The following is a 25900-nucleotide window of genomic DNA, read 5'->3' on the forward strand; positions in this document are numbered from 1 at the left end:
CACAACATCTACAGGTATGGAAGACCTGATTGTCAGGGTAGAGGGAGGCAGGATACAGGGAATCTCTGCAGGGGTCCCTGCCCCACTGGTCACGGATCACAGTTCCAGAGGAACACATTGTGCTTCATTATGGAGAGGGTTTGGAGTGGGACAAAGGCAAGGGATTCTCAACTACATTAATTCACTAGCTAATCACCCTGTAAAGGGGGCATGAGTACCACAGTATCTATGTACCCCATGGACCTCCTCAGCAAACATTTCTCAACAGCTAAGATAATAGGCTGTGCAATGGGTTCAGGATTCTGCCCTAGGAGGGTGTGGAGAGGGGAGAAGAAATCCTATTTTCTTATTTTAGTTGGCAGAAAACTGAGATTAAATGTAGGCAGAACAGGTAACAGTGTCTAGAGGGCTTGATATAATTTCCATTGACTCTAGTGGGTATTGAATCAGGGCCACTGTTGGATCTGGCTCACAGTTAAAGTGGGACCAATATTTCCATTCTAAGGGATAATTTTCAGTTGTTTATAATATTTTCAATCTTTTTTCCTTCCTGGCTGAAATCTGTCAGATTCATTCTTAGTCTAGGAGAGAATGTTTTCTGGAATGTTGGAGTCAAAAAGGTTCAGTCATTTTCATGGAGAAAATTGACAAATTGCATTTTTCCCAGTATAATTTTTTTTGTACCAGTCAGTGAGAGCTGGGTCCCTGATGCTGGATATTGAGTTTATGTCCTGCAGTAATTTCATGAAAGTAATTGTGATGTCATGCATTTGTGACACTGAAGTGGGAATTTAAAGTGGTTATAATATGAGAACAAATGGCTTCAAAGCAGGCATCAAAAGAAGGAGAGAGACTGTGAATGTCTAGAACCTCCCTCTACTTTGCATAAATATCTTTGATGATTATAAAAAAAAAGAATAAATAAATAAATAAAGTAAATAAATAAATAAAACAATGCATGAAAAGTAAATGGATTTAGAGAGTGGGATTTTCAGACATGCTCAGTGTCAGTCTAGTGAAATCAATTGCAAAACACCCCTAGACTTCAGTGGGAGCAGACTTACAAAAAAGCACTCAGTGTTGGCCTATTTAAATATGCCAGCTTTTTGTTTGTCTTTTCTGTATGAAAGTCTCTACATTACAAAATTTGAACAAAAGTTGAACAAAGGCCCAGGCCAAACCAGCTAACAACAAAGCGAATAAACTGGTCATGATAAGCATTAAAGGTTCAGTCACTGACGCACTTCATTAACATTATGAGGTATCACCAACTGGTTGGAGATAGCCAGTGGCCCACACATTCTATCTTCTATACAAAGATGACATGCAAATAGAAACAATTTCAGCCTCAGGGGCAACTTTGAACTATTTACCAAAATACTGTTCAATTTATAAATTTTTAATAAAACTGCCTTGTGTGAATTGGAAAGTGATAGGAAAAATTAAAGTCGGTGTGTTTTTACATGCTAATTTTGCTGAGTTCAGCCAGTCCAAGTTTTCTGATTATCTTTTACTAAAGGGAATTATTTTAATATGTACAGTCATTGACATGTTAAGGTTAATTTATAAAATGATATCACCAATGGATAACAATTTAGCAGAGCTTTTATATGCATTTTTCATAGTTATTAATTGCCAAGATAGCTGTGCTTGTATATGTATATATAAAATAGAAAATCTTTCTTTAATCATAGAATCATAGAATAGAATCATAGAATATCACGGTTGGAAGGGACCTCAGGAGGTCTTCTAGTCCATCCCCCTGCTCAAAGCAGGACCAATCCCTAACTAAATCATCCAATTTTTTGCCCCAGCTTGAAAACTCTGTAGCTGAGGGCTGTAACATACTCTATCCTGTTGATTGGACACAGAAGGGGACTCGTAATATACATTCACTGGTGTTTTGCACTTAAACCATTAGTGAATCTGTCCTCTTGTCTTCACAGTCACACCGTTTTTGTGGTGAGAGATATTGATCCTATCAATTCTGTAAAAAGACTAGGAACAATCAGGAAATTGACAAGAAAAAACAAATGATCATATGAAAAACACCTACCACTAAAGCAGCACAAATAGGCCCATGGATAATGTACAGCAGATGAGTTTCAGAACTGATCCAGCAGCTGTGGAGAAAAATGGAAAGAATAACCATTTGGGCTTTTGATTAATTACCATCTCTCTTTGAAAGAAAATGTTACATTTTTGGAAACAAAAGCTGAGATTTTACTTACTTGTCATTGAAATACATACTTCTTGCTACAGCGTGTATGCAGGCAGGGATCAATGGGAATCCTGAGAACAGCAAATTTATAAATCAGCCTAATTCAAAGATTAATTCTGTCGTTAATTCTGTTAAAATGACAATCGGTAAATGTTAAACATAATGAACCTAATTTCATCCTGCATGCCTCGGGTGACCAGATAGCAAACGTAAAAAATCAGGACAGAGGGTGGGAGGTAATAGGTGCACAGATATACATGATTTCAGGTACTTTTTGATTTGAATGAGATTTTTCCAGAGTAAGGCCTAATGTAGCAAGCATCTGTGTTGAAAAATCTAATCCTGAGTAATAGTGCAGCAAGTAAGGCTCCAATCCAGCAAAACATTTAAGCAAGTGAGTCGACCCATTGACTTTGTAAAATTAAGCACATGCTTAAAGCTCTGCTGGATGAAAGCCCTGAGTAGGAAGACAGATTGAAAATTTAAAATCAGACCAGGTAAGTTAATGTAACAACATTTTTCATCTATTGTTTTCATTCTCACACTTGAAAATTAATGCTCATTTTTAGGCATGTTTCCTTACATTAGTGTAATTCTGTGCAGATTGCTAGACAAGCCCCCTCTAATTCACTAGTGTTTTTGTACATACAGCAGTATGAACAGCCATGCAATTGTACTGGTTATGTTTTGCTTGTTTTCTGTGTGTTTTGTTGGTTTCTAGTACATGGAAAATAACTAGGAAACAAATATTTGCATCAGCCTTGGGAATCTTATATTTTTTCACTTCAACCATGCTATGTGTTGCAAAACCATATAGCACTATACAGCAAAACATCATTTGATTTGCTCCAATGTCTGTCCTGTCATATGGAAATGTAGTCCAGTGTGTTGTATTATTAGGAAATATGTACTTGTCTATATAAATAAATCTTATGTCAAATTGTAAACAAAAAGGCATTTTAAAAAAGTACAACTCCAACCATACTGACGTTTTCCAGACTGAAAGCTATATTAATGCTTAACGGGATATGCATAAAAGTTCACAGTCTTAACAGGGTTAATTAAAATGCCTCTAGAATAATTTTTAGTGATCTATAGTATATGTACTTGAGTATATAAAAATAAAACTACCAGAAAAGAGGTTTAATATACTTTATTGAATCCCTAATTACCTACATGTTGAACAGTGATTTTTGGTGCCCAGTCTGAGACAACATAAAAGGGCCTGATTTTCAGAAACTGCTGAGCACCTATGCTTTCAAAATCAGGTCTCTTGAATGTGTCTCAAGATGAGCAACCAAAAGCTGAAGCGTACAAAATCACTAGTCACTTCAGAAAATTTTGGCCTAAAAGCTTTGTGAAAATACAGCCAGAAGCCTGAGTCCTGACTTTTGTGAAAGTGCTATCCCACACTGCCTTAATCTGTCATGTTCAGTTTGTGGTCTTTGGTATTGTTCTTTACGTAAGCTCTTTACCTACAGTAATTCTCTATTTGCTTTGTGAGCAATACAAGTCAAGCGGAACCTCTGGAAAAATAAATGCTTGGCCTTCCCCAATTCAGTTTTGACCCTCCTCCACCCTAGGCATGGTGAGACGTCTCTGAAAACAAACATTCATTCCTGTATAAACATCTTCAAGATGAGAAACAATGAATAATTACTTCTTATTGTCTCTTCATAATAAGAGGCGTTTTTCTTTATGCAAAGGAGGAGTCACTTCCTGACTTCTCCAGTACATAATCTGTCTTTTAGCAAAGACAGAGGTATATGCAAAAAGCTGTGCTAAAACAGTAAGGACATATTGAATTTCAGAGAAACAAAATTGATCTGATACACATTGCTGAAATACTTGCGTACACAGTATTAGTTTTATAGATTTAAATTAAAAATGATGGTTTCGCCCTCCTCCCCTGCCCGCCCCCTAAAAAACTCTTGAGGCAGCAGCAGTTTGTTTTTTGTTTTTAAAGAGAACAATTTATGGAATTACATACCCCAGCCGAGAAGATAATACCACATCAAGTGTTGTTTCTCTGCAAAGACAGCCACCACAATGAGAGTATGCAGATAAATGCCTTCACAGAGCATCCAGAAGTAATGGCAACCGATTAAATACAAGTAAATGAACTGATATACTTTGCAACTAAGCTGTGGAAAAAAACAAAGAATACAGCTTGAATAATTCGTTTGCAATGGTTCCAGAGAGATTCAATGGCAAGAGGGAAGCATTACTTATTTCATCACTCTGCTTTGCTATGAATTTTGCTTTGATATGTGATATTCATAAGGCAGTACTCAAACTGTGACATCCAGATGACTCCACAAAGGAGACTGTAGTTTTATTAGCTGACTTGATTTTTGGGATGGAGGCTGAAGGCCTCCAGCATCATGGAGAATATGGTGGGCATAGGGAAATTTTTTTAAATGATGAAGTTTTCCCCTCAGAGGATCCTCATGTTGCTAACACTGATGTAAATTCATCAATGCAGATAAATAAAGATTCCTCAAATCTTTGTGAAAAGTATCTGATGGTAAGTAACATCTTTGGGCAGAAGATCCTTTGATTAGGCCACATTATCCTCTCAGTTACACCAGCAACTCCAGTGGAAACAGTGCATGCACTCTCCTCGGTGAAAGGAGATTCACCTCCTTAATAGCTCTTAGGATGTTTAGACTTTTGCCCCAGTCCTCTCTACAAAACTTAATCCTATACTCCAGAATTAAACCAAGAGTCTAATAGGGTCTAATTTTCCTCTCACAGTTTTGCACTGGTCTACTTCTACTAAGCTACCCCAATGTGAATGCTATCAAAATCAGGCCCATGCACATTTTTCCTGCTGTAATCTTACAAAGCCAAGTTCCCCAACACCAGTCTGAATCTGGATCATTCCACTAAAGACATTGAAGTTGCACCAGTGCAAGCGTGTGACAGGAAAGCCAGTCACTATCTATCAATTTATTTTTATTTAGTTCTGAAGCATAATCTTAAATTCTTTTGAAATAGTCCAGTCAAAATCCTAAATGTTTTAGAAACCAGTACCTCTCCTGTTCACTGGAAAAAAACCATCTAAGCTTGGATTCATGGGATTGCTCAGAATAATCATTCCCTTGATAAACTAAGCAGGCAGCAGCACATGACAGAACTATTTTAATTTATAGCTAGCCTTAGAGTAAATACCAGAAATATTATAACTAAGACCACCCAGCAGAAAAAAAAGGTATCTACTGTATGCTAACCAGTAAATTCTCTAGTTGTTACTGCTAAGGAGTGAAATGCAAGGTTAAACAATATTGTACCTGACTATATTTAAATTAAAATATTTTTGAGTATTGAAAATGACCAGGACTTTTTATATAAGTGTTCAAAAATGAACAAGGGCTCCACAATCTAGTCCTCACTACATAAGCCTCGCTAACTGCCCTGCATTCCCATGAGATAGTGAAGTGTTATTATCCAACTTTAAAGAAGGGGGGGAGGGTGGAACAAAAGCCCCCCCAAAAGCAAATAACAGAGGCAAGTTTAGAACTCAAGACTTCTTTATTACCAACCCCAGGACAAATTCATCCCGGGTATAACTTCATTTAAATCATTCTTCCAGATCATAATACTTTCCTGACATTGACTTAGTATTGTGTAAGAATACAAGAGATCTATCTGCATGACACACAATACCAAACTGAAATCAGAAATGTAGTCCAATACTATCTATTTAATAAAGATCCATGTGATTTTGAACTCCCCTGCCCTCACAAACCCTCGCTGGCCAAACTGACCAGACATCTGTTGCATTATTTAAAAATGAATAAATTCTTACTGCAATTCAGAAATGTTAGCTTTGATAGACATGATGTCATGAACTAATGATATCTAATTTATTAATATTTTCCATCACTAAATTTCTTTCCACACAAATCAACAGTGCAGCCAAATCCACTTTCACTTACTGGATTAGTTGCAACTAACTGCTGGTTGTTGGCAACTGCCGCCAGCCAAATTATTGTTACGATGGAGTTGCAAACAAAAGAGAAAAACAGATTTTTATGTAGGGTGATCCTTTGGCAACTCAAGCTCCTAAAAAAAAAAAAAAAAAGCAAATTAATACATATGAGTTCTCAGCCTCATATTAACTATTCTGCCAACTCATTTTAAAAGAATAAATTTAATATTGTGAAAGGTAAAGATTTTTTTTATCCTTGATTTTATTTCTATTTGGCTGTATAATGCAGACCAAGTGCAACAAGTTTTATTATGCTTATAAGAAAAGGACTTGCTTTGGAGCAATTGGCTCAAAAAGGTCTGGGAAAATATGTTTACTTACTATTGCAAGGTGATATTTTATTCCATGCCAAATTATTTTTAAAAGTGTATGCCCCACCAATTATTTTCATACACAGGAATATAGCATTTACTAAGGAATTGATCCATCTAATCCAGTATCCTTGTTCAGAGTCACACAGCAACTCCATGTTGTTGCAGAGACAGGAATGGAACCTAGGCCTCGTGACCATCAGGCTCTCCCCCTCTCTCCTAGAGCCTGATGGTCACACATGTGCATGTGTGAAAAGGGAGAGAATCACCACAATAAGAATCTCCACCTCTTGCACCCTCAGTGCAGGAGCTGAGCATAATGGGAGTCCTAGTACTACAGGAGTGCAAAGACTCTGTACAGGGTGAGCACCACTCTTAGCACTAGTGTCTGCAAAAGATGTAGAGGAAGGGTTGCGGCCTTCGGGAAAAGTGTCACTGGAAGTCCAGGAAGCTCTACAGTGGCCTAAAACTACATCTACACTTACAGTGGCTTGTAGAGTACAGGGTGCTACACCTGTAGCTTCATGCTGCAGTGAAAGTCTCTGGCAGCAGGAAAAGGCTCTGGCAATGGTGTGGAATTGTGGCTACATGCTGCAGTACAACCCTATCCATCTACCCTCCTTTTATTGGGAGGACAGTAGTGTTAATTGACAGAGAGAAATTCTAACTAAAAAAGGAAAATCTATCATGAACAACTCCAATTACTCGTCACTGTTGTGGAGGCCAGACATCAATTCACGCCAGTGAGTGCCAAGTCTGAATGCATCAGGAAAGGGGGGAAAACCCCCACTGTCTAGTCTTTACAAACAACACACGAAAAACTAAAAGCTGGACAAATATTGCTCAATATTTGAGCCAGGAAGATGATACAGATTAATATAATAATGTTTTCATAGCAATGTATTTACAGTATCTTTACAAGTGTTGAGGTGCAGTGATCGGCAATCTGTTGAAGACATGCGAGACATAGGAAGAAAGGTAAAAGCAAAGTAGAAAGTCACCAGTATGGTTAGATAGGTGTATTTTATGCCTGTTCAAGTCATACTGTAAAGATCTGCATTATAAAATTATGATTATGTGTTCACAATTTTTGCTCAGGCACCAGAAGGGAGTATGAAGCTTCCCACAGGTAAACAGAGCTGACCATAGAGGAACCCATGCCAGTTAAGGTTAAGTCTACATGTGTGGTGACAGAATATAGACGCTGCAAGTCCAGCGAGCATGGGTATAAATAGCAGTGTAGACAGTGAGGCACAACGTAGGCAAGTAGAACAGAGTAGAATGCCCTACATGACTGAACCTTAGGGTATATACCCTACACATCTCTCTACGGTGCCTCCACGTTCTATGCTGCTATTTTTAGCAGTGTAGTGTCTTGCTGCCAGAGCCATTCACCACTGCAGTGAAAGGCTCCGGCAGTAGGAAAAGGCTCTAGAAGGGTAGAGGCAGTGGAGAATGGCTCTGGCACCTCCCTACTGGAGCCTTTCACTACTGCATGTTGCTACACACCACAGCGGACACAGCCTGCCTTTCACTGTGGTGTGTAGCTGCATGCTGCTGCAAGTGTAGACAAGGCTAGTCATTAAGGACCAGATTGTGGAGCCCTTGTTCAAACTGAGTACCACCTTACTCCACATGCAGTCTCAATGAAGTCAATGGGACTACACTTGAGGAGCAAGCCGCAATTCACACAAGGAAAGATGTTAGAATCTGGCCCCAATGATTGGCAAAGGTTAATCTTCTGAAAAAAATATAGATAGAAAATGCACAAATCACACAATGCAGCGATGAATATGAATTAAGTAGGAAATTATATTCTATTAGGTCTTCTCTGGATATAATTTTGTTTTTGTCTTTGGGGTTTAATTCCTGAAGAACATGCAGGTTTGACTATGGATGTATATAGAAATGACTCCAGACTAGAACTAATAGTTATATGCAAAATGAGTCATGAACAACTCCGGGACTCTGTGTCTGCTTATTGTCAAGACCTCAATGCACAGGCAAGGAAAAAAAACGTACAACTTATGAGGCCATCTGTCAGGGTCATCCAACAGCTGTTCCTGTTGAATATTCAGCACACCCACCCACATCCCTGCGCCCTCCCCCACCCATGCATGAAAGGAACATAGGATAAGAAACAAGAAAGCAAGACTGATGACATTTAAAAAGGAAGAAAAGACTCTTTCAGCAATAAATAGGATTCCTTCCTAATCCTCTACCCCTCCTCACCCCTTCTCCACACTGTTTTTGTTACTGAGGCCTTGGCTACACTTACCCGCTAGTTCGACGGCTGGAAATCGAACTTCTGGGTTCGACTTATCGCGTCTAGTCTGGACGCGATAAGTCGAACCCGGAAGTGCTCGCCGTCGACTGCGGTACTCCAGCTCGCCGAGAGGAGTACCGCGGAGTCGACGGGGGAGCCTGCCTGCCGCGTGTGGACCAAGGTAAGTTCGAACTAATTCGAACTAAGGTACTTCGAACTTCAGCTACGTTATTCACGTAGCTGAAGTTGCGTACCTTAGTTCGAATTAGGGGGGTAGTGTAGACCAAGCCTGATATAATGGCCTTTAATAATTCCTTCTCATATTATGATCTAAGTGTCATTTAAGGGTCTATCACTAGGCTTACCCTCATGTAATAAAATTTGGTTTGCACTGATCTATGGCACTCCATGAAATACATTTCTCTGATGTCTGTGGATAAGAAATACAGGGTAACATTTTCAAAAGTCCCTAAATGATTTTAGGTCCCTAAAGGACCAGATTTTTAAAGGTATTTATGCCCCTAAAGAAGCAGACAGGTGTCTCTTGCGATTATTAAAAGAATTTAAATGAGTTGGGCCTTTGACTTTCAATGGGAATTAAGTACCTAACTTCCTTAGGAGCTTTTTTAAAAAAAATCCAGAAGGAATCTGCCTTTTAAAGGTGCTAAAATACCCTTGTAAATCTGGCCCTTTGAAAGCCTAGGTTCCATTAACTTTCAATAGGATTTATGCTCGTAAATGCCTACAGCACTCTTCAAAATGGGATTTAAGCATTTTGAAAATTTTACCCAATATGACATATACAGGATCAGGCAGCATCTCTGAAAATAGTCTTCCTGCCTCATAACACAAGAACAAGGGGACGTTCAGTGAAATTGAAAAGTGGCAACTTCGAAGCTGATTTTTTTTTCTTTATACAATACATAATATGACCCTGGAACTCTCTGCCAAAAATTTAGCAAGAATCAAAAAGAGACTGGGCATTTATGTAGATAACAAGACTATCCAGAGTTATAATAGCTAATGCTGACATTTTTGGGGAAGGGATATAAAACCATCTGCTTTAGGATTTAAACCAATCTCTACCAGGGTCTAGCATGAAACCTTCATGAGGGACAGATTATCCCATATCTGTCTACTATGAGGTTTCCTGCACCTTTCTTCTGAAGCATCTAGTTCTGGCCACCGTTGGAGATAGCATACTAGACAAGACCACAGGTCTGATCCAGTACAACAATGTCTCTGTTTCTATGTCTAATTATTTTTTTCTCTTTCTTCCTCCAAATCCTTTCCCGCCCTCCCTGTGCTGTTGTTCTTGTAAGCTGTCACTTGCCCCATCCTTTCTCTGCCCTCTCTTTATTTTAAATCTTTCTTAAAAGCTTGGTAAGCAGGTAGTTTATATGATACACAAGTAAGATGTGTGTGTGGTACTTCAATGTTTACACACCCTCTGATTTCTTTCACAGATCCCTTTCTAAAACTGCACCAGCTTTGTGCAGCTAGTTCATACAACACACAAGTACAGTGTTTGTATGCTATCAGCTTAGATCCATGGGAGAACCAGAAAGTTGAACCAGTACAAGAAGTTGCACTGGGCAGACACAAATAGAACCCCCAAAGGGTCTAGTTGTGTATTTAGAATCCGAAATATTTCAGTGGATTCTAAAATCAATTAAGTGAGTTATCCAAAAAAATTGTAGTTATGACATAACAGAAAATACAAAACCCGCAAACCCATTGTTCCCCATATGATATCTGCTGGACTACAGTTCATTAAAATATTTTTAGTGCTGGTTGGAAAGCACTCTTCTCCATGGAAAATTTAAACTTTTTTGTCAAAAACCTCAAACATTTTGGTTTTTGATTGAATGAAAGTTTTTGCAGAAAGTGTCTACTTTCTCCAAAAGTTTTGATTTTTCAGCTGAAAATCAAAAAGTTTTATGTTTTTGACAAAAAAGTTTAAATTTTCCATGGAGAAAAGTATTTTCCAACCATCATTAACAATACTTTAATGAACTGCAGTCCAGCAGATATCATATGGGAAACAATGTTTCCACAGAAAAGCATAAATACATTGGAAACTCAAAATTCCAAATATACTTCCCCACAACAATATAAAAGCTCCATCTGTTAAAGCCATGAATTACCTTAACAAATATCAGCCCATACATAACACATCCTAGAATTAGGCTAGATTCTCAAACATTTTTGTACAACTAAAAATACTATACAGGATCTGTGCATGTATCCCATGAGAACATCTTGTAGAGGCCTTTCCTCAGCTCTCTTTAAATTTTGTAATTTCCTTTTGTATCCCAGCATAACCACAGACTAGAAATTGTGGTTTGTGAGTCTGGATTTTTTCCATGTCATTCTCTAAGGATATGGGATCTTTCTACCAAAGAAACCATTGCCTTAGAGAATTAGACAAACATAACATTCTTACAATTTACTTCAATAGTAGCAATGCAAATCACCTGGCTTTGCTGTAAACACTGATAGTGTTGTCACAAGCGGAGATGAAATTGGCTTGGATTTCTATTCTAAACAGTGAAAATCAAGTTTTAATATGACTGTGGTTTCAAATCACCTCCAAATTTGTTTAAAAATTCAATGCCCAAACATTTTTTTCACAGCGTTTGATTTTCAATCTGTTAAAATGCATTATGAGTTTTAGAGCAGCAGTAAAACACTCTCTGTGCCAAGTGAAACAACTGTTGACACTCACGGATTATTCATCAGTCTATTTTATTCAACAGTGAACAACTAAAAAAAAGGCTCCAAAATATACATAGTTTTTACTGAAGAATTACAAGCTACACTCACGTACACACAATTTTACCATCTTCACGAGAAGCAGAATAACCTGAACATTGCAGTTTAAGGCTAAGATTTCCGTGTCTAATGGTTTTGGGTGCCCAACTTGAAACACCACATAAGGGCCTACATTTTCAGAAAATGCTGAGCACCTACCTTCTGAAAATCATAACCCTTAATAGTGTCTCATTTGGGCTATCAAATGTTCATGCACCAAAAATTTGCTAGTGAGTTTTGAAAATCTTAGTCTAAATCTTGAAAAATATGCACCTAAATTGGAGGTTCACTGTATTCAGTTGGATATACCTAAAAGATGGTTTTGCATATAATTGCTAGTCGCCTACTGCCCTTATTGGCCTAACCCAGACCAAAGATAGTGACTAGAAGTCTTTGGATGAGACTTTGATCAGCCCCTCTGTTTCCAATTAAATATTTCCCTACTCAGGGATAAGATATATCAAAATTTGAAAGGATGAGAGAGAAAGAGAGATTATAACTTTTAATTACCCTGCTGAAGGTTCATATTTATCATTAAAACAACAATTAATAGGTGTAGTGTCTCTAGCCTAATTAGCCCTGTTGTCTTTGATGAGATTACTCACGGTAGGAAGTCTTGCAAGGTCTTGGAACAAATTTTGAAAGAGAAAGTAGTTAAGGACACAGGTAAACAGTAAAAGGGATAAAATACAACATGATTTTACAAAAGGTAGATTGTGCCAGACCAACCTGATCTCCTTCATTGAGAAGATAACTGATTTTTTAGACAAAGGAAATGCAGTAGATCTAATCTACCTGAATTTTAGTAAGGCATTTGATACAGTTCCCCATGGGAAATTATTACTTACATTGGAGAAGATGGGGATTAATATGAGAGTTGAAAGGTGGATAAGCAACTGGTTAAAGGGGAAACTACAACAGGTTATACTGAAAGGTGAACTGTCAGGCTGGAGGAAGATTACTAGTAGAGTTCCCCAAGGATCAGTCTTGGGACCAATCTTATTTAACATTTTTATTAATGACCTTGGCACAAAAAGTCGGAATGTGTTGATAAAATTTGTGGATGACACAAATTTGGAAGGTATTGATCATATGGAGGAGGACCAGAATATCATACAAGAAGGTCTGATGACCTTGAAAACTGGAGTATTCGAAGTAGGATGAAATTTAATAGTGCAAAGTGCAAGGTTGTACACTTAAAGATTAACAACAAGATTTTTTTGCTATAAGATGTGGACTTATCAGTTGGAAGCCACAGATGAAGAGAAAGAAATGGTGTATTGGTTGATCACAGGATGACTATGAACCACCAATGCGATGCAAGTGTGAAAAGAGCTAATGCAATCCTAGGATGCATCTGGAGAGATATTTCCAGTAAGGACAGGAAAGTGTTAATACCATTATACAAGGCACTGGTGAGACCTCATCTGAAATACAGTGTGCAATTCTTGTCTACCATATTTAAGAAAGAGGAATTCAAACTGGAACAGGTGCAGAGAAGAGCTACGTTGGATGATCAGAGGAATGGAAAACCTACCTTTTGAGAGGGGACTCTAACAGCTTGGCTTGTTTAACCTAACCAAAAGAAGGCTGAGAAGAGATATGATTGACTCTATAAATACATCAGAGGGATAAATACCAGCGAGGGAAAGGAGTTATTTAAGTGAAGCACCAATGCGGATACAAGAACAAATAGATATTAACTGGCCATCAATAAGTTTAGGCTTGAAATTAGACAGTTTTCTAAGTTTGAAGGCTAGAATAGAAGAGGAAGGATATAGGGGTGGATGGGTCTAACAGTCCACAGATCCACTGGCCATTGTTTCTCATGGAGGCAGCCACAGTGTTGTGGGCGCTCTTGCAGCCTCAACCTAGCAGTAGAGACTCGAAAGCAACTTTGTTGCCTCTCTTTGTTTTGGAATGGAGGAGGAGGAGGAAACAAACCTGGCTGCCTGGCCTTGGTGTGGAGGACAGGGATTTATCCCAAAGTATCTGTATTATTTTGAGTATCTTGCTATTCAATACTCACCTTCCTTTAGCTGTAGGTCTAGGAATGTCCTCTGGTCCCTCTGAACTAGCTCATTAAATGCTTTAAGATGGAGCAGTCCCATAGTGTAATAGCTGTCAAGTAGTGTTTATTAGCTCATTACACTAAAGGGTCAGTTCAGCAGGACGAGAGGCTCACACCTGAAGAAACCATTGGCTCACACTTGAAGAAACCATTGGCCAGCCAGACACCATCTGAAACTTCAGGCCAATAAGGGATAGTCAGTGATGCTTCCTTACTATAGCTCGGGATTGCAACAAAAGCTGGGACGGGTGACAGAGTATTTGGTCACCTGACAGTAAACAAAAAAATTCACCTGGCCAATTATTACTGATATATGTGTTATCCATAATTTGGTGTATACATTCCTATAATCAATGCCAAGAAGAAAAAGAAGAGGTGAGAATGCAGAGAATGGAGTGTAAAGCCAGAGATAGGGCAGTTACTCTAGATAATTAAAAAAAATGTCATCCTTAATTATTCACCTTAATCAGGCACTAGTTCCAGAAGACAATAATCAACATGATTTATTTCTTCTCCCTGCTCATACCCTTTACCTTCTTAGGTTTCTGGGAAAGAGGAGAATTTTCCTTCCTATTATGATATACCTTTGAATGCTAAGACATTCAATGATCCAAACCCATATATTCAATTTGGATCCTCCACCCAACCCTTATTAACATTTTAGGGTATCAGGTATTTCAAATTGCCTGATTACCCAGGATTATTGTAGCCAAGGGCATCTGGTGAAAGATGCAAAAACAATACTTACTTAAAATAAAAGAATATGCCAAGGGAAATCAAAAGTGATGCAATTGAAAGACCATGCCCGATGATAGCCAGATAATACAAATTCAGGGCTGTCTGCAATAAAGTAACAAAATAAAATACACATTATCAGCAATACAAAAATACTCTTGATAAAAGTACACCCCAGTAGATCTCTGTTACATGTAAAACATCTGTAATGGATTAAAAAATGAAAAATATTATAGATCAATAGTGAATCAGCTCTAGAGGTCCTGTGATTAACTCTAAGAGGATCCTAAGCCATTGAAGATTCTCTCTCCATATGGCACGTAACATTAGTAGCGGTCATGTTTAAAGCTCATTGTATATCAGTTAATGCGTCATTTTTTAATAGACACTCCTAAGTCTTTTCTGTGCATTTACGTAATCTGAGCTATTTACGTTTCTCTGCTAGGAACATTCATGGCTAAAGGTTGATTCATCCAATAATGCTACTCCTCTGCAAAGCAGAAATTGATGTGTTTTGGAGATGCATTTATGTAACCCTTTCATGTGGAACTCTTGTAGGAGTGGGTTTTTCTAAGCATTTGAAAGACATTTCCTTCCAAACAGGGCCTACGTTTGCCATGCTGGAATTTCAGCTTTCAATGAGCATTCCAGGAAGAGCATGAAATAAATTAATGATAACTCAAAAATAGCTGCAATTAAACTTGTGTCTTAAATCTGTCTTCAGCAAGCTACATTAAAGAATTTTGAAAAATTACATAGTAAAGAAAACACTGTAAAAATAAACACTTATAAAGAGCAGTTTAAGGAATACTTGGCAACATATGATGTATCTTCATTAATAATTTGAAGTAAGCAGCGCATTAAACACTACCACCACTTTGAATTTACCTAATGCTTTCCAGTCAAGATTATCAATATTACAAACATCCAGTTATTGAATTTAGCCTCTCAAAAACACCTATGATGCAGTAAGTCTTCTTACCCCCATTTTGCATAAATGGAAATGCAGGCATAGAGGGCAAAATCCTCTCCACCTGCATACAGTCCAAATACTGGGTTCTGTGAGAGGAATTGAGATGAGAAATCCATGCCCTCAACACAAGACTAGGGCATCAGACTATAGTGCAGATTCCTGACTTCCAGAGACTCAATTAAAACCTTTGGTCTAGAATATCCACCACTGGGATGGTTGTGTAGGATGTTAAAGCTACAGGACCTATGTAAATAGATTCTGTGTGGTCTACTAACAGTCTCATTGAACAAGGCAAGGATGCATAGTCCTTCATGATGAAATTTCTTTATTTTTACTCCTTTTTAAAATAATGAAGGAAATTCAATTCAAAACAACATTAAAAGAATATTATGGCTGCAAAATGAAGCACTCTGAAATGTGGAAGTGTCAAAACTAAAATTATCCATGAAACTTTAACTCTGACACTAGTGACAACACTAAATGATATGATGGCATGCTTTTTTCTCTCTCATTCAGTGGACAGTTTTGGATGATGGAAGAGGTATAAATCTAGAAGATTTCTGCCTAATTTAGTGCCAACATTGAGTGGTGTGCAGCAGAGTGGGAATGGGACTACTCATAGACTAGTAAGTATAAAAAATAGTGAACATCTGCCATCTTTACTGGGCAGCTCGTAATCTGCCTACTGAGTGAGGCATGAAAACATTGTATACAATCATGCATGTATCATTTGTGCTACCAAAGTCAGCAGCTGCACACTCTTTTAACGTAGGTTTTTGTATGGAATAATATTACAAGTCAGAGTTGAGGGATGTTGGCAGCGCTGTCTGACGGAAGCTTGCACGTCTCATTATTCACAGTAAAGACCCTGGATGGCTCTGGAGCAGCTTATTTGGCTAATCTTCTCTATATTTCCAGCCACATTGTAGTGAAAATGAAGTTATGACGTTTGTTCCATTTACAAACTAAATTAGAAAAGTTCATTCTCATTATTTGAGGCAAAGGTAAAGAAACATGCTCATTAAAGACTTTAGCTGTTCTTCAGTGTGAATGATTGGTCAGTACTCTGAGCTATGATAGAAATACAGATTTTTATCATCACTTGCCTTCAATATTAGTACAAGCCACTACTACTGATCTCCTCACTCTTTTGAGGACTAAATTCATTCAGAATCTGACCCACTATTGCTTTTCAAGTTCTATTCCTTGGGCAGTTTACAGTTTCATATATTTTTCTGTTTGTTACTTGCCTTCATTTTCACTGTTAATTTAAAGAAAAAACTATAAGCAGCTGCATCTCTTTCAGCTGAGGATACATTTTCCTTTATCTGTCATGCCACTAGATATCACAGCATAGCTCAAAGATAGACAATAGATGGCATTTTAACAAGCTGTTTGTTGCTATTACTGAGTATAAATATGCTGTGTTTCTGCTGTCGGATTTCTAATTGACATCTCCAAACTCCATTGACATCTACAGAAATTCCATCTTTGTGACAGACACCATGCACTGTGGCCTGATTGTTCCTCCACATCCACACACATAGATGAAGACTTCCATATACAGATCTGGCCTTGCCTGCACGGATGATAAAGCGTGAGTTGTTCATTCCTGGGACCTTGTAAATGGCTGTCTGTGGGAGCTGGAACAAGTGCCTTGGGCAGGGAAGGCGGTAATGTGTCCATCCAAAACCACACGGGAGTAGAGTTCCTCCAGATTTTTACATTTTTGATGAAAGATGGGAACAATTTTTTTTTTTTTTTGCTAAAATTAATGTGAACCAGCTCGGCTCAGGAGTTACTCCATCTTGGAGATATATTAATGACATCTATGCACCTGTTGGTAGGGAAATTGCTGTCATTATGACTGCACTGGATGGACCATATCGTTGGCAGATCCTTCTGAGATCTGCATCCCTCATGGAGATCTATGGGGTTCTGGGCCTTTTTCTTCCACTTGTGGGTAGGATCAATTCTGAAGAAATTCAGAGCAAAGATTTGAAGGGAATCTCTTCAAAGTTTTCTTCCCTCTTTGCACACATGCTTGCGCTAGCTCAAGTGGAAACTGTAGTGTAGGCAGGGTACCGCAGACAGTGTAGGCACAACTTAGCCATTCTAAAGAAGTTCCCATGGGGTTCTGGTGGGTTTGTACCTACACTGCCTGTGCTAGCACAGCTACACTACTATTTATACTTGTAGTTATGCACACCACTAGCTTGCAGCGTAGAGTTATCCCCAGAGTAACATTACATACTTCAAGCTGGTCTAAAACTGGTTAAATCAGAATCCAGCCCTTTGAGTCTGCTTAGCCTGCTTTCTTCTCTTGTTGCCTCTACATATTGCTGTCCCCGCTTCTAAACACATTATAAGAAAACATAAGGGAATTACGTGGCTATGAAAAAACTAGTATATTAATGACGGTCAATATTGCTGGTATTTGAGGTTTCATCAAGACTGTTACAAACTTTTCAAATGAGCTTCCTATCCATGGTAACATGCATTCCTCTCCTACCTTTACTTTTTCATGTGTACGGAGATTACACTGGGTGTAGTTTGTCCATGTTCTGTTGCTTTCGGGATGTCTAAACCAGTTTCCATTTTGGTCACAAATCTTTGTAACTTTTTCTTTAGCCAGCCAAAATGGGGAAGAAAAAGCAAGCCAAAAAAAAAAAAAAAAAAAGTCAATACTCAATGTCTGTTTCTCCATCTCTAGTATTTCAAAGCCTATAAAAACTGGCAAGGGACAGACAGATTTATTAGTGTGAAGAGAGAGTTTTCTTACATTAATATGAATTTTGAGAACCTGGTAGCCATTGTATTTGCTTGGCAAGGGCAAGCAAACAAAAATACCCCCCCTCCATCCTTCAATCTAATTACTCTAAAACTGTATCACACAAACTATTAGAGAACTAGATGGCATGATAAGAAGATTTAAGTTATGTCAAGTATCATAAGATTCTTGCATCTGAGGAAGTGAGGTTCTTACCCACGAAAGCTTATGCTCCCAATACTTCTGTTAGTCTTAAAGGTGCCACAGGACCCTCTGTTGCTTTTTACAAGTTCTTATGTGATAATCAGGGATCTAAATTAAAATCTGAAATTTTAGTCTAATAAATAGAGTTGGAGAGGAAAGAAAATGTCAGGAGAGATATTGCTTATAATGTTGACAATCACTGAAGAAATTGCTTTATCTGTGAATGCTTTACTGCCAATGCCTAGCCAAATACTCTCAGGCATGAAAGGGCACTGGGAGACCCCAAACACAGAAGAATCACTCCAGTTTATGACATTCTCATGACCACAGAGGGCATGTTTCAATTAGGAAAATAGGTCAAGGTTGACCATGGAGGGAAAGTAGTTAACTGTGACCAGCTGAATTTGAGGTTAAAGGTATTAACATCTGTCTACATGTTAGGGAAACATTCTGGGTTAACTAACACGTTAACAAATCTTGTGCTACCCTCACCTTCTTTTTCTAATCTATGCAGCCTTGCAGGGGCAGTTATCAGTGTGGTGGTGCGGTGGGGAGTGTCCTGCCAGTGGGTGTGTGTGGCCAGTGGACCTGGGCAAGGAGCAGGTGCATACATCCAGTAGATATGCAATAACATGGAATCTTTTGTAATAGCAGCTGCCCAGGTGCTGAGCCACTGATCTGTGCTTGGTGGTTAGATCAAGAAGAAGATTAAATCACCCCCACATGCCATTTAGCCAAACAAAACTGGCATACAGGTTCATACACATTTACCTGATGGGTTAAAGTCCTGAAAGTAGTCAGGACAGCGTTGTATTGATACGGTTCCTGCTGCAACATCATTCCAACACAACCAACCATCCCATGTTCTGTTACAGTAAGGACCTATACAAATGTAGAGAAATCAGATAATAAAGTTTGATTCCACATTCACAAAAGCCTTACAATAGTTAGGTGGAAAATCTGGAAGCGAGCATATAAACCAAATAATTTCTCTAACAGTTATCCCAGGTCTTTTACCTGTAGCTTTTAAATCTTCAACACAGAACAAAAGTATTTCAATCAAAAGCAACCTTCTTTTCTTGAATAAAAATCTTAAAGCAACGATTTGGAATGAGCTTTTAAAGGATGAAGTAAAATCTTTGCCAAAATATATTAATTAAAAAATTCCATCTGATCCAATGATAAGAATAATACCTTTATTTGTAAGTACATTTCTTTCATTAAGATGTATTTAAAATGTGTCATCGTTCACCAGAATTGTGACTACAAAGGCCTAATCTGCACTTTATGCTCAATGCCAGGTCTAGAGTAGAGCTATGCAATGTATTAGATAGTCACAGACCTGAGACACAAGTGACTGAACTAACCAGTTTAAATTGAAATAATCTATGTTAGGATAAAGAACAAACTTGTAAAGACCATTTCCTTGCTTTTATTTACACAGCAGAGCTATACAATATGCCCATAGCCAGGTGGAAGGCACAGCTCTGTACGAGTTATATTTATTTTTAAACTGCATAAACATTTCTCTTGACCATAGATGATAATTTAATCAGGAGAAAAAAAAAATCAGTGTAAAATCTCTCTTCTCCCACCTTCTAAGAGTCCAGTATTTAAGTGAATAATGCGATCTTGAATATTTTCATGAGTTCCTGTAAATGGTTTGTGTCAAAAGTGGGTTACTATTTAAAAGGCAAAGAATATTTCTAGGACCCAGAAGTTAGAAGAAAGCAAGGATGTTCCAATATGTGAACATTTCCAGTTAAGTATTTATATCACCTGTTTAACATGAAGTGCTTTCAATTTTCCTAGGGACATGAAACAGCGGGTCCAGAGGGGTGGAAGTACCTATAATAGCTATCGGTGGATAAACTTTCTTCATTTATCTGGGCTGGAATTGAATATTTAGTTATCCATATTTATAAATAAAGCATTAGGTCTGTAGGCAGTGGTGTTTTGGGTAGCTAACATACTCTAGCACCTTTCCATAGCAATTAAATATTCTTCCTCACTGCTAAGGAAAATCACATGTTTGTCTTCCTGAAAGTTACAGAAATGCAATTCGTGTTATAGATAAAAAAAGTTACTAATAAGACAAGGAAGGAGGAGGACTTTAAAGTTTCTTAGTTATACAATTCAAATCTACTGTCTACTTCCTCTAGGTACTGCTTCGATTATAAATTCTCTGGGTTAGGGGCCATCCATCCATCCATCCATCTTTCTTGTTTGTGTTTGTACATCACCTAGCACAACAGGACTCTAGTCCATTAGTCCTAGGCACTATGGTAACTCAAATAATAAATAATAAGAAAAACCATTTACCTTCTTTACTACGAATAGGATCTTGTGTAATTTTCTGATAGCATTCATACTGTGCTGTCATAATTTTATTCCTAGTCACACTCAACTGAGTGGAGTCTTCTGTCACATTCTGATTCTGCTCATTTGGTATAGCAATGGCAAAAAACTAGGAAGAAAAGGAGATTTAAAAAATATATATATGGAAAGTTATCGTTGTTTTCACAGCACTTTTTTCTGTAACTGCTACAGTGGATCTTTTTTCAGAGTGGTAGCCTTGTTAGTCTGTATCATCAAAAACAACGAGGAGTACCTGTGGCACCTTAGAGACTAATACACTGATTTGGGCATAAGCTTTTGTGGGCTAAAGCCCACTTCATCAGATTCATGGAGTGGAAAATAGTAGGCAGGTATATATACACAGTACATGAAAAGATGGGAGTTGCCTTACCAAGGGAGGAAAAATCACTTTTGTAGTGGAATGAGACCAACATAATCAGGGTGGCCCAACTACAAAAACTAATTTCGCCCTACTGTTACTCACACCTTCTTATCAACTGTTTGAAATGGGCCACCCTGATTACATTGGCCTCATTACCACTACAAAAGTGATTTTTCCTCCTTTGGTATTCCACTGTTCAGAATAGCTCACTTCCACTTTAATTGAATTGTCTCGTTAGCACCAACCCCCCGCTGGGTAAGACAACTCCCGTCTTTTCATGTACTGTGTATATATACCTGTCTACTGTATTTTCCACTCCATGCATCTGATGAAGTGGGTTTTAGCCCACAAAAGCTTATGCCCAAATAAATTTGTTAGTCTCTAAGATGCCTCAAGTTCTCCTCATTGTTTTTAGTGGATCTTTTGATTTTCAGGTTAGCATGCTGATATATAAGGAGCTTGCAATTATTATTATTCTTAAAACAATTTCACCAAAAGTAGCCATTAGAGCTCGTTACAGACAAGCTGGTTCTCTTCCTGTTCATTTGGTGAATCTTCTTACTATTAAATCAAAATACAGTGCCCCTCCTTGAGGGCAGACGTGATGGTCTGACATGATAAGACTGCAATGGATAATGGAAGAGAATAAAATGTATTGACAAAATCAGAAGAAGTTAAAGGGCCTTTTACAAAGCCCATTGAAGTAAATTGAAGTGTGAACATTGATTCTGAAGGAATTTGGATCAAGCCCCAAAGGATTTTCTATGAAACAAGACTTACTAATTGAAGTTATTGGGGCTTTTGGTTTGTTTTAGGGCTGTTTGGTTTCCTCTATAGTTTATAAAGCATAAAACAAACCACACCAAAACAGTAAGGTCAAAGGAATTGGGTGATTAATGTGTTACTGTAGTCATATGGAGGACACATTATTCTGAGTTTATACAGGCACTTATACTAAGTTATGAAAATAAGGAGAGTCAGACTGAAGACTGACAATGAAAAGTTTTTCACTGACTGTATTGCTTACCTATTGGGCTTAGAAATCTATCAGTCTATCTGTCTGTCGTGAGTCCCATCTGCTTTAGTTGAAGTCAATGGAAGTTTTCCCATTGACATAAATGGGTATAAGGTCAGAACCCATCACTGCTGCAAAACCCATTGCTAGCGGAGGACACAATTGTGATCAGTGGCAGGAAAGGATTTCAAACTTCTGTATGTCTCCTAGTTACTACACAGGCATTAAAAGCAGGATATACCATTAAAGGGTATTGTCCTCTACCGGAGCTTTACATTAGAGCAAGACAAGAATTTCTATTCTGTATTTCCATATTTGCCAGAGAAGTCAAGATCTGTGTCGCAGCTCTGAAAACTGAAAGTGGAAATACATGTTAAGAAAAATGTTAAAACTCACCATGGTAACTGACAAGAGGAGCAGCAATTGAATGATCCAATTTGTCTCCATCATTAAATCTGATTCAATGTGTTTTATGCTACAGTTCAACAACAAGATCAAGCTGCAATGGAAAAGTTGTAAGAAAAATAGAAGTAATTCATATAATTCAAAATCTACTGAAAACTGACAAAAATGGCTGCCATTTTTCTTTATAGTTCACTACAATCAATATATCTAGAGCCCAGTTGTGACCCCGTTTCCATGGCTACAACTCCTATCACTCAGGTGGTGCAAAGGGGGTAATCCACAGCAGATCACCAGTAGACAATTCCCATGATGTGGGGGGACTACATGTTAGTGTATATGTGTTGCTATTTGGACCCACACCTCTGCCTCCACCTCCTCCCAGCATAGGGGCTGTGTTGGGGTGGGGAAGAGGGCATGGCAGAGCTCTGCTACACCAATCCTCCACTGGGGAGATCTATTAAGGACCTACATCAATGGTGGAATTTTGATATGCCTGATAACAGCTTCAAGTGGTATCAGAACCAGAGCTGGCTCTCAAATTCAGGGAACTGGTGCTGGTGCTAGTTCCCCGAAGAATCTCTATGGCTCAGAAGAGTTCTGGTGCAGGAGAGAATCTGCCCCATTACACTATAGGTCATTAAACATGCAGTAAATTCTGGCTACACGCCAGGGTTGAAGCCCATGTGTTAAGTAAAACTGCAGTTTAGTTTATATGAGCATTTAACTGGCATGTTTAAAAAGGAAATTCCACTTCTTCCTTCCTTTCACTCCTGTGACACTGATGGAAAAACTGATCCATAGGCAGCAACTTTAGGCTAATGCTACAGCTTCCCAGGGATGATGGGAGTCAATGCAGGGATTAACAGTGAGCTGTAAAATAGCTTCCATATCTGCTGATAGTTGAACATTCCCAAATATGGAAATATCAGATCTTTGTGGAACTCCTGTAACATTTCTCCCATAAACATAATAATGTATTTCCATTACCCAGCAAAAGAATAAATGAATAAATAAATAAATAAATCAAATTCTGTGTTCTGTTCCCTGTCTGTAGATGTAAACAGTGTGGGAACAGGATACCACTCTACATATAACAAATACATTGCAAATGTATTTCTGAATACTTTAAAAAGTAATTTCAGCTATTCCAAGGGCACCTTTTCACAATACAATGCAGATTGTTATATGAATGAATCTTTGTACATTGAGGTACAAATCCATTAACACCCCCTAAAAGGCACAAAAATCTCTTTCAAACCCACATACATAGACATAATTGATCCTCCTGTGAGAAACCCTGTGGAAGGGGGTTGACAGGAGGAAATCTCTGAGAGGTTCCCTTGCAATGATTTGTTCCTCATTGTTCCATTGTGGGGTTGGATTTGCTCCCCACAAAACAGGCCACAGGGCTCAAACCCCTTCCCCTCAGACTCTGTAGATATGGGGGATAAGTGGAAAGGCAGGACCAACTACACAAAGGCCTCTTCCTCCCAATAGGCTCCCCAGCCCACACCTTTCCTGCTGCTCTAGTAGGTGCTCTAATAACCTCCCTTAAGGTGGGAGCCCTACCAAGAGGATGATCCAGCAGAAAGATAATTCAGTCTGGGCAATATTACAGTATTTTAGGGAATAACATGACCCCCATCCCGCTCCCCCGACTCCAGATGTCTGTGTAGATCCCTGGACTTATGGAGCATCCTCAACAGAGTTCAGTTGAAGTGGGTGCTGCCATAGAGGTGTCTAAGACCTTCCACCTCTTCTACATGGAAGGCATGATCCATGCACTGATGGGACCTTCCAAATGTTGATCTGGGGGATATCAGGCCTCACTTTTCTAAATTAACATATTTTACTATATTAGCATTAATTACCATTAATAGTAGTAGTAATCCATAGTACTGTAGGACTAAGCTTCAGGTTGTGGATGATACTACCAGAGCTACTCTAGCATTACTTAAGCCACAAAAATCATATTCCGGATATTGCCGGTTTAACTGATGTTGAAGGGAGGGCACTGTTGTGAGCCAATTACTTACATGCAAAGGTGTGTCCAGATTCCAACCACATTTTCCTTTGGGTCATACTCACTCTTGTCTCGGATATTTTCTTATCCAGTAGTTATGTCCTACAAGAGATTGATTGGTGACAATAAGCAAACAATTGAGCATACCTTGCCCAACAGGGGTCATTTCACACAAAATCCATCACACACAAAACATAATCTTATATACATAATGATGATGGTAAGCAAGAAGCCTGCCTGTCTTTTATATTTTGTACAATGCCTAGTACAATGGGGGCCTTGACCATTTGGTACAATTGTAATACAAATAATTACTAAACAGTCTTACTTTGTGGGATGTAGAGTTTGTTTAATTTTCAGGTTTTAATGAAGCCTGAAGGGGCCAATTTGGGCCTGGTATAAGGTTAAAGACACAGTTGTGCCTGTTTATACCAGGCATGAATTTGGCCCAATATCATTCGCTCTCTCTCTTCTACTATTGGTAGGTAACCCTCCTGAGGTGTCTTCCAACCCTAATCTTCTATGATTCTATTTAGAAATGTGGTCACCCTTGTTAGTGTACTCAGAGTAGGAGGGGTCCCTAGCCAGAAGCTATATCAGATTCTTTGACTATTAACCTGATCCTGAATAAGTAATGTAAGATGTAGTGTGTTATCATTTTGTTGTAACTTTGTCTTAATAAAAAGTTAAAACATATTCTTGAAAGTGGGTCCTTGCAGAGACCATTATCTGATATACAGACTAGGAAGAAATATTGTTAGTTAGTTTCTAACCAGTCTGTTTGTAAAAGGAACAGCTAAACATTACATGTGTATTGAGCAAAGCATGATATGATCCCAGTGGTAATGGAGACTTTTGATTGTTAAGACTTCAAAAGTCCATTGCCTCTCAGGTTACCCACATACAATCTCTGGACCATGTGACTAGGGCAGCTTTGGGCTGTGAGGGAGGAAAGACTTTCCTGCACTACGACGTTCCAGAGATACAGCATAGACTCTACTTTGTATTTGAGGGTAGTGCTAATCTAGAGAAAGCTCTATATTTGGATAGGCCTGTTTATTTTCAGTCTCTCACCTTATGATTTTTTTCTTTATTTATGCATAGTTACCAGTCAAATATTACTCTGATGGGAATTTGAACCAGAAATCAACATTTGGAAAATATATCGACTATTGCCATGAATTGCAATATTCTCCCAGGCCAGTTTGTTTACCTGCTGCGTCGGCAGGTTCGGCCGATCGCGGCTCCCACTGGCCGCGGTTTGCCGTCCCAGGCCAATGGGGGCAGCGGGAAGCCGCAGCCAGCACATCCCTGGGCCCGCGCCACTTCCCACAGCCCCTATTGGCCTGGGACGGCGA

The 25900-nt window shown here is 38.5% G+C and overlaps 1 protein-coding gene across 3 annotated transcripts in view; it reads right to left on the reverse strand.

The window, feature by feature from the left end:
- Positions 1–25900, reverse strand: part of CALCRL (calcitonin receptor like receptor) — a 96237-nt gene that overhangs the window by 20180 nt on the left and 50157 nt on the right. For all 3 annotated transcript variants that reach the window (XM_034785334.1, XM_034785332.1, XM_034785333.1), the window contains 10 exons: positions 24556–24644; positions 22511–22613; positions 20682–20826; positions 19131–19241; positions 17898–18010; positions 14426–14517; positions 6163–6289; positions 4212–4365; positions 2232–2292; positions 2057–2123 (listed from right to left, as the gene is read on the reverse strand). In XM_034785334.1, coding sequence (XP_034641225.1) covers positions 2057–2123; positions 2232–2292; positions 4212–4365; positions 6163–6289; positions 14426–14517; positions 17898–18010; positions 19131–19241; positions 20682–20826; positions 22511–22564 — 924 coding nt within the window. In that variant the 5' untranslated portion in view covers positions 22565–22613; positions 24556–24644. The remainder of the gene's footprint in view (positions 1–2056; positions 2124–2231; positions 2293–4211; positions 4366–6162; positions 6290–14425; positions 14518–17897; positions 18011–19130; positions 19242–20681; positions 20827–22510; positions 22614–24555; positions 24645–25900) is intronic.

This window comes from Trachemys scripta, chromosome 11 (genome assembly GCF_013100865.1).
Source record: "Trachemys scripta elegans isolate TJP31775 chromosome 11, CAS_Tse_1.0, whole genome shotgun sequence".
Taxonomy (NCBI): domain Eukaryota; kingdom Metazoa; phylum Chordata; order Testudines; family Emydidae; genus Trachemys; species Trachemys scripta.